The 21,689-nt window shown below is 37.3% G+C and overlaps 2 protein-coding genes across 10 annotated transcripts; one reads left to right on the top strand and one right to left on the bottom strand.

The window, feature by feature from the left end:
* Positions 1-1,016: 1,016 nt before the first annotated feature.
* Positions 1,017-21,684, top strand: LOC124180585 (transcription factor IIIB 90 kDa subunit). Of its 3 annotated transcripts, none has more exons than XM_046566293.1 (17): positions 1,017-1,235; positions 1,847-2,057; positions 2,281-2,365; positions 2,452-2,588; positions 2,769-2,873; positions 17,754-17,903; positions 18,260-18,353; positions 18,429-18,561; positions 18,804-18,900; positions 19,098-19,283; positions 19,439-19,527; positions 19,611-19,743; positions 19,938-20,045; positions 20,128-20,317; positions 20,454-20,665; positions 20,801-20,949; positions 21,076-21,684. In XM_046566293.1, the coding sequence occupies exons 2-16, from the start codon at positions 1,847-1,849 to the stop codon at positions 20,935-20,937; spliced, it is 2,067 nt and encodes a 688-aa protein (XP_046422249.1). In that variant the 5' UTR covers positions 1,017-1,235; the 3' UTR covers positions 20,938-20,949; positions 21,076-21,684. The 3 variants fall into 3 exon arrangements, with proteins under 3 accessions (XP_046422249.1, XP_046422248.1, XP_046422250.1); XM_046566292.1 differs by having other exon boundaries at positions 1,019-1,235; positions 20,801-20,959; XM_046566294.1 differs by lacking the exon at positions 17,754-17,903 and having other exon boundaries at positions 1,019-1,235; positions 20,801-20,959.
* On the bottom strand, positions 2,974-15,988 carry LOC124180591 (BTB/POZ domain-containing protein 6). 7 transcript variants are annotated; one of them, XM_046566306.1, is made up of 8 exons: positions 15,777-15,988; positions 12,459-13,068; positions 8,602-8,883; positions 8,339-8,486; positions 7,968-8,184; positions 5,971-6,157; positions 5,482-5,660; positions 2,974-4,644 (listed from the first exon to the last, which is right to left on the bottom strand). In XM_046566306.1, the coding sequence occupies exons 2-8, from the start codon at positions 12,739-12,741 to the stop codon at positions 4,180-4,182; spliced, it is 1,761 nt and encodes a 586-aa protein (XP_046422262.1). In that variant the 5' UTR covers positions 12,742-13,068; positions 15,777-15,988; the 3' UTR covers positions 2,974-4,179. The 7 variants fall into 7 exon arrangements, with proteins under 7 accessions (XP_046422262.1, XP_046422264.1, XP_046422263.1 ...); XM_046566308.1 differs by lacking the exon at positions 15,777-15,988 and adding an exon at positions 15,495-15,513; XM_046566307.1 differs by lacking the exon at positions 15,777-15,988 and adding an exon at positions 13,783-14,237.
* Positions 21,685-21,689: the final 5 nt, after the last annotated feature.

Below are 21,689 nucleotides of genomic sequence, written 5' to 3'. Positions count from 1 at the left end.
TCGAATGAAAATACTTACTTCATTATTTGGAAAAAAAAATGGCATCCCCACACCCATTATGCCAGTCTCCGTATTATTTATGAACTTATCCGACCACGGCGAAACTTTTTTTGTCCACTGCAGGTCTTGTCGTTTGTCCTTTGCACCAAACTTACCGACCCTAATAAAATTTCTTCAGATCTAATGAATGTTGATGTCGGCCAAAGCAAAAAGAAAAAGAATTCTTTTCAAGAATTGTGGTAATTTATATCGAAATCTAAAGAAACTTTATCACTTTTAAAGAATTTTTCTTCCTGATTCCAAATTCCTACATTTTTAATTTCCTATTCCAATTTTTTCTAATTGTTTGGAATTTGTTGTAATATTGGTATCTAACTTAAGAAAACAAGACGGGTGAGTCGATATATAACTGAATAAAACTCGAGATATGCTTCGGTGATTTGGAGTTTCAATTTGAGTCACTTTGGGTTCATCTGTGCTATTTTTCCAAATTTTCGCTTATCGTTTCAATTTTTCCGAATTTTGGTATTAGATTGACCAGTTCTGTTAGTTTTTATACACATTTCAAATGAAAATTAATACAAATCGTTCCCGCGCTTAGAGCATATACTACTAGAGGTAGAGCTATCCAAGATGATGTCACAGAAATGTAACATGACGCCCATGAATGCGACAACTGATTTCACGTAAATAGATTACTTGAAGTTACTTATTTATTTCCATATATGCTGTTTACTGATAGTGCCAGTATGTGCAGTCAAAAGTTGTAAAAATAATAACATAAACACTAAAGGATAAAATAATAAAATTTTTATCATTCCCAACAGAGGATAATTCCGTTCATGTTAATTACGTTTGAATTTGGCGCTTATAAAGTTCGAAAAATCATGCATGTATGTATACCAACCAAAGAAATCTAAAGAAATTTCGACCTCCGTCCAACGCTTCGTCCACTCCATGGATTTCCGGTCGGATTTCGCTTCGGCGGTTGGCAAAGCCGATTTGAACGGTCGATTTTATCGTGAAAGTTGCGATTGCGAGTCAGTGTGAGTATCGTAGCACCGTAGAGTGGATGTACAAGAAGTGATACTGCTTCGTCGGATAACAACAGCGGAATTCTTCGTGCGGTGATTCTTTCGCTGCACCACTTTGGTTTCATAATATAACGATTATCCACAGCGTCAGCGAGCGTCATTCGTACCTATAAACGGACAAACGCACGACACTAATTCAAGGTTAGCTGTTGCACAATAATAATGTACCCAAAGGCAGTTATTTGTATTGTAGGTTAGCTGCCAATGAATGTTCAAGCTTAATTATACATGCCCGTAATTAACATGAATTTAACATTGCGATCCTTACAATTCTGTCACATTTACTTCCATTTGTCTTGATATTTTGCATTTTCATTAATGCGCCAAACTGACCCCGCAGCTGTAATTCTGATTTGTTTGACAGCAACGTCAATGCTTCGTTGAATTTTTCACTTCATCGTACATTTGGAATTGATTTCTTTACGAGAAAAATTCCCATTTATTGTATTTAATTATTGACATAAGAAACCTCAGCTGAAAAGAATACCAAAAATTATCGTAAAAAAGACCAATTATGATGAACCGACAGACATCGGAGAAAGAGACCTGATATTTATAATAATATAGATATTATTATGTGTCTTATAATCCCTATAATCCTATTTATCCCTGTATGATTAAGTTTGTAATTTTACTTACAGATGTAACTTTACTTTACTAGTTAAATAAACATCAGATATCAAATTTGGTAAAAGTTTCGATAATATTTTAACCAAAGAACTGTTAATAATCACAGTGTCGTTTTGTTTCAGATGTCGGGCAGCAAGTGCCGCAATTGCGGATCTACGGATATAGAAACCGATCCAGCACGTGGAGACGCAGTTTGTACACAATGTGGTTCTGTCCTCGAGGATCAGCTGATAGTCAGCGAAACAGCTTTCGAGGAAACTGCGACTGGGAATATTATGCTTGCCCAGTTTGTAGCCAGCGACAGTGCTGGCGGTGCAACAAGTTTTGGTGCAGGTATGCCTAAATATTCTGCCTACTTTCGTGGTTACTTGAATCAGGCGAATACACTCGTCCGAGATTCAGCTATGCATATCACTGAGCTGTTAATCAATATTACGAGTGTATAACTAAGAAGATACGTACCTGTGATCATGTGAAATTGGTGACAAATTTTAAGTAATTCTGTCATCTCGTTATAAACACTCACAGTTTAACGCAATTCTATCGCCAATTGTAGCCTACCATGTGAGCGGTAAAGAATCTCGGGAAGTCACTATACAAAATGCGAGGAAAGGCATAACAAATCTCTGTACTCAGCTAAGGTGAGAATATTTTTGTGCAAATAAGTATCTAATCGATACATTCATATACTTTGAATGAATCTGTGATGACTTTATCCAATACCTAGGTTAAATCAACACTGCGTCGACACTGCTGTAAATTTTTATAAAATGGCATTGAGTCGTCATTTAACCAGGGGTCGGAAACAGGAACACAATCATGCAGCTTGCGTTTACATTACATGTCGCACCGAGGGAACAGCACGTATCCTTTTCAGAACAAACCTATCATAAGTATGATCCGTGCAGAATAGCTGCGTAAATTCATTCGAAATGTTGAGAATATCTAAATATTTGATACTCATGAATTTTATTAAGATTAAAAATTATTTCTAGAAACTTCTCTGCTATATGAAAAAATCTTTTTCCTTAATAACAAATTTAGATATGTTAATTGATATTAGCGATGTACTACAAATTTGCGTTTACGAATTGGGACGGACATATTTGAGATTCACTCAGGCGTTATGCATCAACATTCCTTCAATGGGTAAGTTTGATCTTATCTCATTATAGTTTATTTTTATATTCGGTGATTATCATGTGTTGGATGGAAATGGGGAAAAATATAGGAATAACGAAACATCGAGTTTAATATTTTATGTGTTTATAGTATGAAATAACAATTTACATATTAGAAATGATAAATTTCTATACACGTGAAATGGCAGAAGCAGATCTAACAATATAACTCATTATTCCAACAATATTTGAATAGTATAAGAAAGTGCCTGCAGCCTAGGTGCTGATACGTATAAAACGTAACTATATATTCTTCTCATACAGAGATCTACGGGGTTTAATTTTTTCTTTTTTCTCCTCTCTTCTATTAATAGGCTAGTAGTTTATAATATCTCATACATGTCAAATTCTATGAAGATTTCGCACTTGTTGCGTAAGAAATTTTACAACCTTCGATACAACGTGTTCAAAGTGAATAGTTTTTACATCTTATTCGAGACAAGATATCATAGCATGGTGCAATCTTAAGCTGACTATCACAATGAATGTTAGTGGTTGTACTTCAAGTATATAGTTATACAAGTAAGTGCTGACTATTTTCCGACTTTGGCTTAGGTGCCGAATTTAATAAAAATTGTATTAAAATTGTCACCACTGAATCATCGATATATATATACATATGTATAGATATGTGTGTATATATACATATAGTATATATATATATATATTTGTGTGTGTGTATGTATATACATATAGTATATATATACATATACAAACTTATTCAGAATAAAGTTATAAAACACTAAATCAGGAGCATAGTTTTTGTCATGACTTGTGCGTTGCTTAAAAGGTGAAGAAAAATTGAAATTTTCTCTGTTCTCTTCTATTTCACATTTGAAATTACAAGTTGATAATATTATTTGATACAGTTGCCGTGAATAAAGAATTCGATAAAATAACATTTTTTTTCTCCAGTATTTAATATTTTAAATTTAACAATGAAATCGTGAGAATGATATTTCCTAACAAGCTACACTATTTTACACTTTATAAAAGTGACGAAAACTAAATCTGGGATAATATTATCTTAGCGGTGGTCTATCTCCATGTGTAATTATAATTTTACTCATAATTGTTATTTTCACTGCAATAAGTAAAGTGAGAATAACTTTTATACATAATAAATATGGGATGTAATATCAATGTCCGATATTCAACAGCTCCCCTCAGCGCAGTGTCAATAGGAAACGGGAGCGGTAAAACCATTAGTGAGAAACATTATTGATAGTTATTGCAACGGGTAATTACACCATTGTCTCTGGGATAAAGTTGCGTCAATCATCCGTAGGGGGTCCATAAAATATAAGTTCAGGAATTTGACCTCCCTGAACTCCAGTCCCATTTGTACTTTCTGAGCTGCATTGGAATTGAAAATTAACACTGCCAATGGTTGCTTCCGACATCCCTTCTTGACCAAAGTAGCTCAGTTCACCACCGTCCAATATTGCGCTTGCGGTATAAAAACACTCAGGTTCTATTTGAATAGGATTTTCGAAGTACACGTGAAAAGTATTGCTCGAACCGTCGGAAAAGAATTTCGTATTATTTTCCGATAACACACGGCCCAATCTTTTCAATTCTATTTTAACGTTATAGTCAGCCGCTCCTGATGAACTTCCGTATAAACCAAAACCAACAACAAAAATTCGCTTATCGACGCTAAACTGAATCGAATCGCATCTCCCTCTGTAGCGCCATTGATTAGATCTGTATGCACACGACTGAAACCTGTGGCAGACCTGAAAAGAGATAATAATTGGTGTTTTGATAGCGTTTACATTCGTCAGGCATATAAGAAGGATAAGAGCGAATATTTGTTAGTGATAGAACTCGGGGTGTATCGATTTTAGCAGCGAGAGAATTTTATTCAATTTTTTATCACTTTAAAGATGTGAAAATTCGAAAGTTTCTCATAATTTTAAAATGATTTATTTAATCGAAAACCACAGCGCTTTTAATCTCTGAAATGATATCGATTATTTTCAGCAAAGGTCGTTTTGAACATTCTATCGTTTTCTTGATAGTATCTTTGTACGTGTATTGGGGTGCGAGTAGATTCGAAGGAAAATATTAATAGCGATAATGATAGCGTGCATAGCAGGCAAACAAAAATTCAGACTTCTCTGTAACGTCCAACTTCAATTTATGATTTTTAGAGATGTTAGTGGCAGTTGGGGGCAAATAATTATTAAAGTTAATATATTGCTTCTAGGTAATATCAATTGTCTACAACCAATGAAAAATTGTTAGTCTGCAGCATTGAAGACATTTGACAAGTTTAGTATCAATCATAGAAAAAAAAATGTACTTCATATCGTTCCAACTTTGTTCTCAAATTCATAAAAGGGCCAATTGAGTGGCGTTAGGTAAAGTTTGGTGGTAAGTGAAATACAGAAATTGAAAATGGAAGAATATCAAGTAAAAAAAAAAAAAAAAACAGGTACGCTTGAAATTCTCTGACAAGTAGTAACAGCTACCAGCAAATTATATGATCTGCGAACACTGATAGAGAATATATTATTGATAAAAAATCATGAAATAGATTAGGGACAAAAACCAAAAACGTTGTGATTCACCTGAGTCTTCAGCCCTTGTCGAGGTTTGATTGGGTAACAAAGTTGTGGCTTGCTACTTGCAGTGAAATGGAGAAAAATGTCTATTGTTTCCTGTGGGTTTAGAATCCCAGTTTGTGCTACGCCATTAGCAAACTCCTCTAAGCTCATAGCCGGGAGTCTTATTAAATTTAAGGCAGGTCCTAGAAGAAAGAAATAAAAGTTTTACATCCGTAGCTAAAGGTCTTTGCAAGGTGGGGGAAAAAAAAAAAAAAAAAAAAAGGAAACAACAATTATTTGCTCATAACACATAGTATTGATGTGCGATGGAACGTTTCAGAAAAGTTTCATGCAATTCGTGAGCCAAGTAATGGCCGAAAACACGATCAATCATTATCACTTTGACAATAATATATTTGTGGTGCTTAAAATTATTGTAATCACCGTTCCGTCATACTGTAGATGTACGTACATTTGATGAGAGGCTGAAAAAAAAATAGGGATAAAACTCACCTAACAACCGTCTCTGATTGGCGGGTGTAGCCTCTAGTTCACGGCGAGCGCATTCGGCGGAGGCCCATCTGAGAGCTGCATCCCATAGGTGGGTCTCCTTGCAGTTTAGGGTCTCTCGAGAGAGGACAGACTCGAGGGTGTGGATGTCTATATCCACAAACCCGTCCGACCTCAGGGCCATTTCTGCCTGCAGGCAAATTATTGTTGGAATGTCTCAAAAATTGCATGTTGTGTCATTCGAATCATATATTTTGTTTCGTCAATACTAGAAGCATTTGGTATTTTAATGACTTTTCTGAAAAATATTGCATTGTGAAAATTAGCTGATAACAACAATACCGAAGTAGTAAAATACCAAAATATCAATGGTTGGAATAAATTTTGATCGTAAAAATTATTCGTGCACAGTTCGTGCACGCATCTCGAGATTTCGGTTTTCCCTATTAGAATTAAAGTTTCGTATGAGTGTTAAATTTCTTTGCTAAGGTTAAAAAATCGGTACAAGAAATGAAAGTAAATATCGCAGAATTAAACCGATGAGACATAGTTGATTATTGGGCCGATGAACGCAAATGATACAGAACTTAGAAGTCTTCGGTAAAAAAAAAAAAAATAAAAATCAAGATTTTCACCATAACAGATTCAGCCAGATAAAATCGAAAAATACAAGATTCGATTCTTGTTGCTCAGGTGACTGTCGTGCCGCGATTCTCTGTTGCACACGAATACGAGATACAATATACATATATAATAAGTGGCAATTAACTTGTCAATATTCATTTATTCTCATTTGTCATATCAAGGCAGTGATATTCAATATGTATATATATTGAATATTTAACTACAGTATACAATATAACAGTAAGCTTTGTTGCATATTGGTCGGTTCTCTCTTGCATACTGATATAAGTCGATACAAGTACGAAAAGGGACATTATAAACTTTGGTTATGTCGTTGTGTGCATCTGATGACGGCTATGGCAATACATATTAGCAATGTAACGAATAACCAACACTGTGCTTTTTGTCCGCGCAAAATTCTTCTCTAATTCAATAACAATTCATAGGATATGTATAACTATGTCTATATACCTTGCCAGTATCGACAGTATTATTTACCTTTGAGCAACAAATTTACACTTAACGTACCACAATTTCTTAATCAACACTGATTCAGTTCAATTTTATTCAATCTACGTATAAGCTGCGTATGCCTATTAACTATTTGAACTGGCCAACTTTTATGGTGTCAACTATAACTTGAAAAACGGGTTGATAGAGTCTCCAGAAGGGTGTTCATATACACCAGCCAATCGGCATTATGGTAACAATAATGATATAACCCAATTCAGTACAGTGAAATTGAGTTTAAAATCTTCAACTTGACGCTTAGAGATTTTTATAAAACGATCACACTGTCGGCATTAGCAATATATGAAATGTGATCGTCGAAAAGAAAAAAAAACTTTGCAACATTCTATGTGGAAGTAGTTGAACAAATTTTTTTATGTATGTCTAGAATAGTCGTCGCAATCATTATTGCAGCACGCATCCAGATTGATATTATTTTCGTTACTTTCATAATCGTCGGCATAGATGTCTTGATAAGTTACGTTCTCTGTGACTTCAATGCCTAATCTGTTATCTGGAAAATATGGTTCACTTCTAGTTCGGCTGAGCGAAAATATTGGATGATGATAGTTTAATTTCGTTTCAGGAGGTGAGCAATCACTTTCTGAAAGACAAAGCGAGTATGGAACGATTTGAAACCTATTACTTTGGTAAAATCCATTACTGGAATTCAGCTTATAATTCTTATAAACATTCTGACTCTGTAAATCAACGAAACGACTTCTGGGAAAAATATAATCACCGTCGCTGAAACTAAAAGTTCGATAAACACATCGGTTGTCTGAACTCGTTTTATCGTCCGCAGAGCTATTGGTGTCGCTTTCGCTTAAGCCGAGAGATCCCAGAACCCGCTGATTCTCACTTACTTGAGCGTCAATAACTTCCCAGCAGCGTTGCATAAGGTCTGGCTCTTCGAATAGTCGCGACTGGCTCAACAGAAGGCAGGCATTCTTGGCGGTTAAACTGGTTTCTAAATAATTGACACACGCTCGTGCCAGGTGGGGGACAATGTACTTCTTTGCTACATACAAAGTAGCCAGGACTGTGTCTGCCTCCAGTTGAATCTCGTCGCAGTACATGTACCTTGAAAAATATTTATCCCCATTGCATTTCAAAATTTCTCGTTATTGCACGACTCGGTATTTTGCTTATCAGAAGCATCAAAACAGTTTGATGTTATTCCGACAAGATATATGCTCATTTAGTTATCGAGTTGTTTATTATTCATTGTGCTTACTTCAGTAGAGTGAGAAACGCTGCAGGTTCCACATCAGGTACTTCGATATCTTTTTTATTTTCTGCCAAACCTCCGTAAAACATGGCATAGAATACGGAACTTCCCGTGGCTAATACATATTTGTGGGCTGGTATGGGTTGAGTGTGTCCTGAAACAGTCGTCAGGTCACAATACACCATCTTTCCTTACTTTTTGCGACCCTTAATTTTCAAAATTACTCTGAATCAGCTATCCGTGCCAATGAGATGAAACTGTATATTTACCCGGACTTCCAACAATGAACTGTACATCTGCCATAAGATGGTTGTTGAACATGGCAGCATTGCGTTCACGCACGCTTGACTTTGTCGCTTGCCAATTCGGATCTTGGGTACAGTCTTCCGGTGATGGAAGATTTAGTTGTGTTATTTGGGAAGAAAGAGAGGATAAAGGCGAAGCTGGGGTGCTCGCTGGCTGCGTGATAGCACCTTCGCGCTGCAATATCACCGAAGACGATAGAGGGCTGACTGACGGCGGAGAGCCTGACACATTGTTTGGCGACTCGGCTGAAACACAATATAGGAAAAAGTAGACGCAATTGTGCCGATGCTATACCTCGATCATTAGTTCGAAATTCTCAGTGTAACTTGTTGCTAACAAATTTAGTTGGTAATTTCGGTGCAACATTATTCGACATTGAATTACTCATACTTCTAATATTTACTTGGTATTTCCCTGATTCCAAACAGTCCTTTGTAATACATGTCAGTGGATACGGATCGTTGTACTCAAGTAGTGATTTGCAACCAAGTGCCAAATTTATTGTAGCGAGGAGTGAAAAGGTGAAAGTTAGAGAAACAAAAACAGAACGAAAGAAAACTTGTGAGGTGTAATCCTGTAATTTTACGAGTCAGTGAATTGTACAAAGGCAAACTGTGGGTCATGGACAGGTCGGAGTTCCATATTCAATGGTAATCAATTCTAAACCTAGTACAGTAGCAGTTTGTCACGTCATATTTCGCTCATTAATTATGCAAACGTGGACTGCTCGATGAAGCGATAGGTATTTAGATGGTTAAATAACCAACTCTGAAGGCGTAGAGTTTTTTTTGCTCTTCTGTCACAAGTTCCTGGAAGCGATCGAGCGAACCGATGGAACGAACAACGCATATACACTATACACAACCAGTTGTGCTAGATTAAGGTTATAATACATGGTACAGTAGAAATTTAGAATTATATCCCGTGTAAAGAAGGAAATTAATACCCGAAAAGTGAACTATACAAACAGCGGTAGTATGCGAGATCTATCTGAAACGACATGCACAAACACAGAGTTGAAAACAGGAAGTAATGCAAAATGATGATTGACGGAGTTTATATCGAAAAAAAATAAATAAATAAACAAACACTGTCTACTCCCTTCGATTACGAACGTAGTGGAAGGAAATTTTATAATTACCGTCAGTATACATTATTTTGTATACGTTCTTGCCGATATCTTTTTTTTTGTTTTTTATTTTTATATTTATTTATTACTTTAGTATGTCCAGCAGTTGCTGTATTCGTACGTTTTTGAAAACGACATCGTGTTGCGAAAGAAATGAGAAATCTGCTGCTGGTCGTTATACACTCGAATCGACAGAAGAGAGTCGGTCGGTCGTACGGGGGAATTAGAAAACACTGAAATCGCCGTCGGTCGCCGCCATCAGTACCGCTTCACACACCAACGCGTTTCGTGACATCATTAACCAGACGAAAGGGGCATGCGTGTGTTTGTGCGTGCGTCACGCATTAGGGAACCGCTGCTGAACGATTCTTTGCGGGAGCCGTGAATAATACGGAGCATAAATGTAACGTCACGTCAGTACCCCTAACCGGCAATGCTATTAAGTTGTATCGGTCGGTAACAGAGAAACTGAGGTTTCGAATCGACTCGGCTGAAGCAGTAACGTTAATGTACCAAAACGTTGAGAGAAAAATTACTATTCTGCACCTTTAGAATACCCCCTGAAGAAGTTGAAATTTACAAAATATAGGTTTGTTTATGCTGTATTAACAGTTTACCAAATCTAAAGTAATCCTAATGTTGCAACATGTAACGACTTTTGCCAAAGATGCATCATTAGAATAACGTTTCAAACTTGAGAGTGATTAAGATCGCTGTGGTTCAGCCGGTACCGAGGCAACCCTCCTTGCATCGGTGTTTTGCGGTACGACGCAATACGGAACTTGCACAAATATGTGTGCGTAAGCGTAAGTTATTACGCATCGCGTTTGGCGTGAACCAGAACGGAATCAGTTGGTTCCGATATTTTTGATTACGTTTGAACAAATTCGTAAACTGGGAAAAAATCGTTACTTGCTAGAATTCTGTGATCAACACGACCGTCATTTACTACTTGCTTATTTTACACCAGTTAGAGGTATGTGATGTATGTGCGACACTCACCGTTCACCCAGGCATTTGTCTGTGTTACGGATATGTTATCCTGGAAACGTTTCACCGGCTTTGGAGCAATTTTTGAATATAAATTAGACATCGCCATTTTGTCGAAACTTCTTTATATAATCTGTACAGTATCCTCGTACTTTAGTCTTTCGTATTTATCTGTATTATCATATACCCCAATGAAACATTCAACGTGAAAACGATTTGTACAAACTCGAGGGCTATTCTAGACTGTTGAACTGGCGACAAACCAACTAGACAACCCGTCCTGCCGCAGGCGGCAACGGTCGATATAATACACCTATAATTCAACGTGCGCAACTCCGTTTTTCGATCTCCGCCAGTTCGCTACTCGGAACCTCTCCCTTTGTATGTACCTTATAGTACCATCACACACATGCGCACATCAGTCTCGTCGTATAGTTTATCTTCGCATCGAAAATGCGCAGAATTCCACTCTTAAGATGCTCGTGCATAAAGTGCAAATGTACTTCTTTTTAAAAAAAAAAAAGTCGCTATGACAATTTTTTTACAAATATTCATACAAATGCAGTTTCCTCACGTTCACCTGTTGGTTCAAAAACAACGAAGACAAAACAGAAATAATAAAAACACAAGAAAAAAGTACAAATGAAAATTATGCCTCACATCATAACCGTGAAATCTACACCTCGATTGACCCCATTTGCAATTACTGTAGTACAGTATAGTATACGGAATAATTGTCAGTGGCGAATAAACCACGTGCAGCGTTCTCTTTGGCTCGCACCACATTGTAATACCTCTGCACACATAATATCGTTTCATTCGTTTTTCACATCAGTGCGTTATACCTATATATGCGTATTACAGGTATGTCCCAAGCGGTTACGTAACGTGTAATCATGTTCTGTCTGCAGACGTGCCACGGGCGCACGTGGAGTGCTCGACAGAGAAAGGTTAAATACGAGAATACCGGTCGTGCGTGGATGCGCTTTGTATGCGTATCACAAGAATTACCAAAAATAATCGATTACTATTTCCCGATCAATCGAGTATAATCGATTATTTTTCAAACTCGATTAATCGACCGACTCGATTATTTTTGTTTTTCACTCCCATGAACGACGCAGTACAGTATCGATTTATGTCATTTTTACCGATCGAATGGAATCGTGTTCGATAACTTTGTTGTACTCGATTAATCGATGAATCGAATATTTTTAGCTCAATGGCCAAATTGACCGCGTCTCGTGATATAGATGCTCGGTTACCTTGGTCCCAGGGTTTCATTGTACTTGTCAGACATCAAATCGGTTCGAAAGCGTTCTGTAATAATTATAGCGTCTACAATTTGTTGTTGCACGATCTCTTAAGGTGTATAAAATACTGTACATATACCTTGACAAAGAATTTGTTGCTTCTTCAAAAGCGCCTGTGTACCATGATCTATGATTGTTACATGTAAGCATAGGATGAAATTTTATGAGACTAAAGTTAGTAACGTTACTTTAACGATGCGTGTGCAGTTCGAACTTTAGAATGTCTTCAAATTCAGCTAATAAATAATAACAAAGAAAACCGGTTCACATTTCGAAAGATCAACTCCGTAAAAGTCGTCCTAAAATTGTATAACAACTGTTTTTTTCCATGATGTTTCGTTACGTTAACGTTAATAACTCCAGCCTTCTTAAATTTTTCAACTTTTACCTCCGCGTCTATTTAGGCCCCTTCTACGAAGACTTCCGTAGTTTTGGCTGACCATGGGTATCCTGTCTTCGGCACCGACTATCGCGTGATTTTCTTCAATCGTTGCCGACTCCAGTTGGAATCTTCTTTCATCCGGGGACCCGGATGTTTCCTCCTCTTCGAGGATCAGAGCCGCCAAATTTGCTATTCCTCTGTGGAGGCCGTTCTGCTCGCATCCAGGAACTATTCCCAGTCCGATACGCGAACTGATCTCACTCACGACGTCGCGCACCAACATTTTCATATCAAGTAGCCTCCGTTCGCCCTCTCGCCTGCTTTTTCTTCCTTTTTACTCAATTATTCACGTTCTTACTTTTATCATCCAGCCACCTCAGGGTGATTTTTCTTTCTTTCTTGTCGCATCATTCGCAGAAAATCGTAGAATTGCAGTTTCCTACGCTACCAATCGGCACGGGATCGTTTTCACGTTTCATTGTTACTCTCGCTTGCGATATTGCAACAGTTGTTTGACGATTTTATTCGCTTCTCAATTGTCTAAAGGTTAAACGAAAATTCACCTCTTTCATTATTATCACAAGTTTCCTATCTCTTCACCGAGCACAGTCTTTATCTATAATCAAGTATAAAATACAATTGCAGTCATCTCGTCGTGTATGAAATTTGACATTACTATATCAGAATATAGGTAGAATTATAACATTTTTTTCTTCCATTGCTTAACAATGTTACCAGCTGTAGGTACGTATGTATGTAACTGTATACACATACACGTGTACAAGGTATGCAGTTTGGTGTTGCAACACCGTGACGGCACAGCCACCTTTCCCTAACGTTGCCGGCGGCCCTCCCTCCCCACTTGAACCTCGCGACACCTTGTTTTGCGATTTTGTTGTCTGATTTGATTCGTTTTTCGCAAACTTGGACTTGCATTTAATTTAAGAAGCTTACTGCGCTGTCGGTAAATGGGTTTTCTTCACGATATATTGTACGTTTTTATTCTTACATAGGCAATCCTTATCCCTGTATACGAATCAGGGTTTCAAATAATACGCGGCATTAAACACTGCTATATCCTTTCTCCAATCGAACGTTATATTTATTGTTAGTAATTTTATCACCTTGGATCAAACCGTTCGTGGAACTCTATAACAGCTGAAACATTTTATTCTCATCTTTTGACAAGTAATTATAAACCGATTTTGTCTCCTTTCTAATTAAGTTAATGGGGATTCCTCAATCTTGTGGAAAAACCTACAACGAACAAACACATTTGAAAATTCACGTCGCCTTTCAAATGTAACACGGCTATAATACCCGCTCGTACCTTTTCATTATTCCCATAGTGTTTGGCCAACGTCGAGTGACGACGGTGATAATAATATTGTTTTTGGCCTCGCCAATGCGCGTCTCTCGGTTTCTGATCGTGAATAAATTGCGCAACATTGTTTCGCGGAATCTTCGCTTTCCCCCCCTCCTCGTAGTACGACGCTGAAGTTAGTAACGTTATTGCAATGTTTTATTTTTCGGAAAAATCGTTACTTCACAATTCCACGGGTGTCCGAAATGCTGTTAAACATAATAAGATAAAACTTATTCACATTCTCAAAAACTTAACTACTTCAAAGTCACTATAAATATGCAAAGTATTAATTTTTCTCCCCCAATGTTTCGTTCCGTTAACGTTACTAACTTCAGCCTCATCTCGGAGTCACGTTTTGCGTATTGGAGGATGACTTTTCTCTCATTCTTTGTTTCAATTCTTTTCTTCCATCGTTTATACTTATTATACTTCATCATGATGGCAATGAGGATGATTGTTATTATCCTCATGTTATTGACGTCGAATTCATGAAAACAATCATACGGTCTATAATAATGCGCGGTAAAATGAGTATAATTATTACACCTATATACGGTTGTTTTTCACGAATATCAGTATATAAGGAAGTATCCATGAAAAAAGATTCGTCTACTGATAATATTTAAACAGCTTTGTCAAGTTTTTACTCAACAGATAAGAAGCGAACTTTATTCATAAATCACATCGGTATGAAGGATAATTGAATTTCAAGGCGATCGGCCAGCCTAACTTGTACGTCACTCCGTCGGTCAAGGTTTTCCGTTGAATCATGGTGTTGAAAGCAGTATTTTGATTAGACATCGCGTATGGAGAAAAGAAAAAAAATTTCAACCAATATTCCTTCGATATGTTATTGCTGAAAATTCAACTGTCGTATTTCATTTGTATTACGCGATATATAGGGCATTTTGGGTTTAAAACTGAAAACAATGTATTGAAATTTTGAAAAATAATTTAGTGTGTTTGGACCGGTTGAGACGAAAAATGTAAAAAAAAAATTCCGCAAGACTGTTGTTGCTAGGTAAAAATTTTCAATAAAATCAAAAATACACGAACGTCTTTTACCGTACTATTATACGTTTCATCAGAAACTAATCGATATAGTTGATCCACGTTGCGAAATTCATTTAAAATAAAATCAGGCGGCATTTTATAATTCGTTGAAACTCAATTTGATTCTAAGCTTTCTAAGTTGTCAGGTTTTATTTATTTATTTTTTTGTTTCCTTTTTTTTTGCGTCTCATCGGCATCAACTCAAAGAATTTCCATCAACACGACTATAGAACACAAAATACGATGCAATGTTGTATACGCTTATAAAAAAATATATTACACTGGCGTATTTATGCGCAAAGCATAACATCGTTACAGTATGAATGATCAAAGATTCGTTGCTGAAGATTCCATTCGACAAAATAATAGGCTGACCCTCTCTAACCCAACTCACGATTGCTTACATATATATTATATGTATAACGCAAAAAGATAACGAAACCGAGGCACATTGTTAACGAGTGCATATAAGTGTAATCTACGTGCAATGTGCTTTCGCCTCTACATCGTACATCATTGATATCATATTATAGCAAGTACACCTATCGCATCATATTCTCGTTTAACAGTCAGAGTTATTATACCATATATTATCATTTCTGATACAGTCGCACAATCTGTACCATTATATAATACTTATCGCATCATAATAAATCGGACACAAAACCTGTCCAATCGGTTTTTGTTACTTCAATAGTTTGAATTATAAAAAAATTCCTATTCTCCATTATCGCATGGTGAAAATTTTAAACGACGATGTAAAAAAACATAATAAAATACACACACACACACACACACACACACACACACACACACACACACACGTATCACGTTCACTGAGCACCAGAAAAAAAAAATAAATGTATAAATAAATAAAGAAAAGCAAATAAAACAGTAACAATTACTTTGTTTGCACTTTCGTTGTTAGAAAATAAAAACTCTAGGTAAACTTATCCGCAGTTTAAATAATGTTTCGCATACTGTTGGCCCCGTAAACTTCATGTATCCGTGTAATTTATTCCTTGCTACGAAATCACCGCGAGTTGACACTAGTTTGCCCACACCGCCGCGTTCTTTGGCTCCGGCAACACTTTTACACGTCTTTACACTATGCCGCTACCAACCGCTGCCCTGATACCCCCAAGCCTTTACCGAGGTCTTCGGGATTTTCTCCCCACCTTCCACTAGTTTTTTCTGCCTTTTCATCTCCTCCCTCCTTCTCTCGCCATCTCTCTCTCTCTCTCTCTCTCTATCTATCTCTCTATTTATCTATCTCTCTCCTTTTTCATCTTTCTCTTTATTTGCCACCCTTCCCTCGACTACTTGCCCCCTCTTTGCCCCCTCCCGACCCCCCTCCCCAATCGTTGTACTCGCTAATCACTTATGGTCACGTGTCTCAACAGTGACAACATTATTGTAAACAATGTCGTATTCTGTCGTTTTTTTGCCGCGGAAAATCCGACGTCTGCCGAGCGTAATAAATACCTATACTTGTATATACATATACTCGTTCAACCGATGATGAAATGTGAGAGGAGAGATTTCGACTGGCAATGCGTAAAATTGTAATAGGTACCATTATAGCTTATATCTCGTGAGGTATAATAACATTTAATGGAAATTCATTTTCTTGTATATTACAAAAAGTTTGGCTCTCTCCTGTGTATATATTATATATATATATATATTAAATTCAATAAACCTTGCTCGGTTTGTCCTTTGTTGCTAAACGGAAGATATAAACGTATAAGACAAAATTTACTTTCACATCGATTGGTCGACAACTTATAAATATGTACCTCTTATATACAAAAGTTTGTCGGGGGGGGGGGGGGGGGGCGAATATTTACGTTGCCTAATTATCATTGAAAGTCATCGTACATGCATAGGTATGCATTTATTATTGGTTGCCAAATGAATTCATCCGATCTATAATAACAGTGCAAGGTGAAGAAAATTAACGTTTATATTTGTCTTATTATCGGAAAATTTTATTGAGGATAAAAAATGCAAATGAGTTTTCTAGCTGTAATGAAAAAAAAACTGGCATGCTTCGTTATTCTTTTTAATTATGGTCACTCGTACGATATATTTTTTTAACTATGTATTTCGATAATTTGATGCTACTGCGATGAGAACTCGACGTTAATCAAGACATTATTCGGGTGAAAAAAAATTTAGTCAATCGAACAACCGTATTTAACATGTTGGAATTTTTATAAAATATTTTTAACACGTTTTTTGGTAATGGTAATAATATTTTAAATCGTTATTCGTAACGATACCGATTTTACTATGATATTGTAGTAAGTGTAACAAATGAAATTTATTTATGCAATAATATTGCACTCTGCGCAGGAATGTAAATTAAGATTTCCACACTTTAAATACCTGTGCCTGTAATAGCCGGTGTATTAGCACGCTTATAGTTGGCAAAAGATAAGAGTTTATAATAAACTTTCGTCCGAGATCTGTTAGTGCCATAGCGAAAGTCCGCGCCTTCACTTTCAGTAATTCACTGTGTTCTACTTACGTTGTAGTATAGAATGACCAAGAACGCGTTAAAATTTGAAATTCATCCACTCGCCCACACGAATAAAAAACCCACGAAATCGAAGCGTTCGATTTTTCCTATCTATTACTTCCATCATCCGCCTGTCCTGAGAATGGATTTATGAATTATACATGTACGTTAATAATGATAACGCGTAATTTGTGATTATATGTAGAAGGCGACAGAGCTCCGCAGTAATCGAATGTTTGCCAATGAGACGTGAAGGAAATTGCATACTAAACAATTTATCACTTACAAGTTTATTTGCAGCCTTATCATCTTCATGCATTTCATGTACATCATATATTCGAACGTCCTTCTATTTTAGATCCTTGCCTCTACATCATGCGGTTTGCAAATAAACTTGAGTTTGGCGAAAAAAGTCACGAGGTTTCGATGACGGCACTCAGAGTCGTGCAAAGGATGAAAAGAGATAGTATTCACAGCGGTCGGAGACCTTCCGGTTTATGCGGCGCCGGTAAGTTCAAGGGACTTCCTCATCTTCCTAATTATACCTGTGTGGCACTGTGTGCATGATGCACACCTTTGCATCATCACTGCTTACATTACGTTAAATTGCATGGTACAGTGCTCAGCCACGTATATTTAGTACCAAGTCAGGCTCAGACTTCCGGCAGCCTTCAGAATATTTCAGACGTTTGATACGTGTTCAGTAATCGTGGGGGAACAAAGTTCGGGGTCATCGAGTTTTCTCGTTTTACTGTTTGATCATATTTTGCGGTTTATTTATTCCACTTTGGTTTGTTCACAAGTCAACTATGAATTTTTTCATCTTTTAAAACTTTTTTTTTTTTATTAATCCTTGAATTACAGCACTGCTTATGGCTGCACGACTCCACGAGTTCAATAGATCCCCGGGTGACATTATAAAAATTGTCAAAGTACACGAGTCGACGTTACGAAAAAGGTAAATTTTATACAACCCACGTATGTTTAACCGCCTGTAATATTGTAGGTATAATTCTTATGTTTATTACTGCAGGCTGATAGAATTCGGAGATACTCCATCCAGTGCCTTGACACTTGAAGAATTCATGACGGTCGACCTGGAGGAAGAACAGGATCCACCCGCCTTCAAAGCGGCTAGGAAAAAGGACCGGGAACGTCTACAGAAGGTATCGTCACCTTAAATTTACACATCGGATTAATATATGATTCCAGTTGTCGATCTGAAAAATTCCTTTGCACTTCGTTCCATCTTTCTCGCATTCACTTCTTCACATGAATACTTTGTGTGTACGTCGATTTTCATGATATCCAGAATTTTTTCAAAACGTTCTTTACTCCAATGATCACTATTATTATCATAATCGTTACTATTATCGTTGACGATTTATTCTGTTGATATTTCATCTAGTTGGAAAAAATGTCCAACGAGTTCAACGAGCTCCAATCCGAAATTGACAAGCAGCTGGAGGAACAAAAATCTGGGAAAGCAAGACGAAAGAAAGATGGTAATGTGATAGATATGTTTCAGCTTTATACCCCTTTATTTTTATTTCTAATCGTACTCTTATCCTGTATATATTTTTCCCACTACTTTCCGTTCTCAACATCAATAACAATACGAATCATTGTAATATGGTAACAGTTGCAATTCACTGTTTAAATTGCATGTTAAAACTTAACCTCCGGTATTTTTATTCTTCAGCGTCAAATCCAGAAGAACTAGACGCTGACAGGTTTATAAGAGAGAGCAATTTGAACATTATACAGGACTGCTTGACTGGGATGGTCGAGAGTTCCGGAAACGCTGCTGAAGATCACGACGATCCTCCACCCATCGTCGATTCCGGTGCAGTTCCTCGTTCTTCGGAGTATTTGGCCATGGGCTTGGGTAAGATTGCTTGCCTTGATTCAAAACAGGTTTGAAATAATTATGCAAAATCGAGCATATCCGGATGCATTTCCGGGTATATATTAATTACGATTATTGGTAATTCGCACCATTTCCGGTCAACAGATTATATATTGTTAAAAAAAAATTCTTAGGCCCAGACATTGCTTCCATGGGATTAGCATCTTCGTTGGACGACAGAAGCAACGCCCCGAAAGAAAAGGACGTCTCGATTTACGAAAACGTGAGTTCGAGGTATCGTATAACACAATTTCTGAATCCTTACGAGTAATGGCTCTTATACGATTCGTGGATTTACCGATTCAGGGTTCACTGGAAATTGACATGTCAGGCATCGACGATGACGAATTGGATAGCTACATTATGTCTGAAAAAGAGTCGCGATATAAAGGGACATTGTGGAATAAGGTGAACGCGGAGTACCTTGAACAGCAAAAAGGTAATAAAGAAACGGATTATCAGAAAATCAAGTCTGGGGTATACCTACTTACATATTTGTGCTCAGTTGCAATCCCCAAATTTTGGACAATGCTCACTATACGATTACCGTATACCTGTTCGAAGAGAATGCGAGAGACCAACGAACTTAGAGTTGAATGGCTACTGAAGTTTAATCGGTAATTTGTATGATAGAAAAGGAAGAGAAGCGTCAGAAGGAGAAGGAGGAAGGGAAACCGGAAAAAAAGCGCAGACGAACAGCTCCGCGTAAGCAGAAGAATCAGGGACCAGCAAATAGTGCGGGTAAATTTATGCCACACACTGCAGTGCTTTTAATCGACTCGTATTTGTCAATTACTTCATGCGAGTAAACTGTTTTTTACAGGTGAAGCAATCGAAAAAATGCTACAAGAAAAGCGGATATCTTCAAAGATAAACTACGAGGTACTTAAGAGCTTGAGCACCGCGATACCGGCACAGACGACTGGCGAGCAGTGCAACGATTCAGAGATTTTACCTGTACCCGCTTCGCCCTCGGCTCAAGATTCTTGTCAAACTTTCAGTCCTAGTCGGGTGTACGTAATTCTCGATACTCATCCTTTTGCCGACCGCACAATTCCTTATGCAAATGTTACTCTATTATTACCACCCATTCTAACAATGACCATTATTCTCTATAAATTTACAATATTATACATATCGTATTTATAGAAACAAAACACCGAGTGTTAAGGTCGAAGAATCGGTCGGAATACAACCGCGAAAGTTTCAAGGTCCAAAAGTCAACGCAAAACGTGCGCGGAAAATGGTCCAGGTTGGGCTTCCGCTCGGCGATACGGAAATTGTCACTCAGGATGAGCCGTCAAAGGTTGAGGTAGCCTTGCCCTCGACACCAGTCGGGCCTGAACTCACCTCAGATGCTGGTAATTCTCTTAATTCCGATCTGCGTGCCGTTGTTGCATAAATATAAAATTCAATATGGTAGCAATCGATGTGTGTTACATGACACTAACAAATTAGCAATACTTTGATTAATTTGGAATATTTTATCTATCCAGTCGGGGAAAATGAGGATTACGTGGACGAGGAAGCCGACGTAGATGCCGAGGCGGATGAGTTGTCTGTCGGCCAGATGCTGGGTCGGTATACCGGTGATGACGATTACGGATACGGTTACGAAGATGAGGATTATTGAATTTTTTTCAGAGTGCGGACACGTAAGACTTTTGATACATATAAAATATGTAATCGCGGTACGTGACAGCGTCACGTAAATTTACAGAATAACTTTTTGACTTCGTTATCAGATACTTTTACTTATGGACATTTTTAGAGTTCGCACGTCTGATGAGCTACGTCAGGCCGAGGATGGATGAATCTTGACGCAAAATGAACGTGAGCTCTCGGCAAATAATCTCACGCCTTACATGCGCTACATTGGGTTAATCGACATTAGTGTATCGTTAACAGCGTCGGGCCTGATTATCTGAAGTTGAGACTAATGAATTTTTCCAATGCTCATTGCTGTAGTGGGCTGGTAAAATTCAATATTGTACAGACCGTTCGAAAGGTGGAGAACAACATCACAACACGTGACAACCACGTCAAATTCCCAGTCGGTGAATAATTGTAATTTGTGGACATTTACTCGGTTTCTTGATACGTCTAGATGGTGAAGAATTATGCATTTATTCGGTCAACTTTCGTTATGTAAGTTGAATTCATACCTATCATCTCAACGAATTCAAAGCGAATTCAAAATGGGAGGTACGGTATTTAACGATGGAAATCGGACTGATTTTCGTGATATTCACAGTTATTTCGACAAGTATTTCAATGTTTTCAGCAAATATGTGCTAGCCAACAGTGTATGGAAAACGGTGGCACATGAATGGTAAATGAATGAGAAAATAAAGAGTAATGTACCATTGTTCATATTTTACACTC

This window comes from Neodiprion fabricii, chromosome 4 (assembly GCF_021155785.1).
Source record: "Neodiprion fabricii isolate iyNeoFabr1 chromosome 4, iyNeoFabr1.1, whole genome shotgun sequence".
Lineage (NCBI taxonomy): Eukaryota > Metazoa > Arthropoda > Insecta > Hymenoptera > Diprionidae > Neodiprion > Neodiprion fabricii.
This window is presented reverse-complemented; position numbering and strand designations above follow the sequence as displayed.

Bases quoted from the DNA above. Each gene is read 5' to 3' on its own strand.
- LOC124180585 (XM_046566293.1), top strand. From the start codon at position 1,847: ATGTCGGGCAGCAAGTGCCGCAATTGCGGATCTACGGATATAGAAACC. The intron at 18,901-19,097 runs GTAATGTGATAG...TTTATTCTTCAG, and splicing joins AGCAAGACGAAAGAAAGATG to CGTCAAATCCAGAAGAACTA. The intron at 19,284-19,438 runs GTAAGATTGCTT...AAAAATTCTTAG, and splicing joins GTATTTGGCCATGGGCTTGG to GCCCAGACATTGCTTCCATG.
- LOC124180591 (XM_046566306.1), bottom strand. From the start codon at position 12,741: ATGAAAATGTTGGTGCGCGACGTCGTGAGTGAGATCAGTTCGCGTATC. The intron at 8,884-12,458 runs GTAAAAGTTGAA...ATTGTGTTTCAG, and splicing joins GGGCCTAAATAGACGCGGAG to CCGAGTCGCCAAACAATGTG. The intron at 8,487-8,601 runs GTAAATATACAG...CGACTGTTTCAG, and splicing joins GTTCATTGTTGGAAGTCCGG to GACACACTCAACCCATACCA.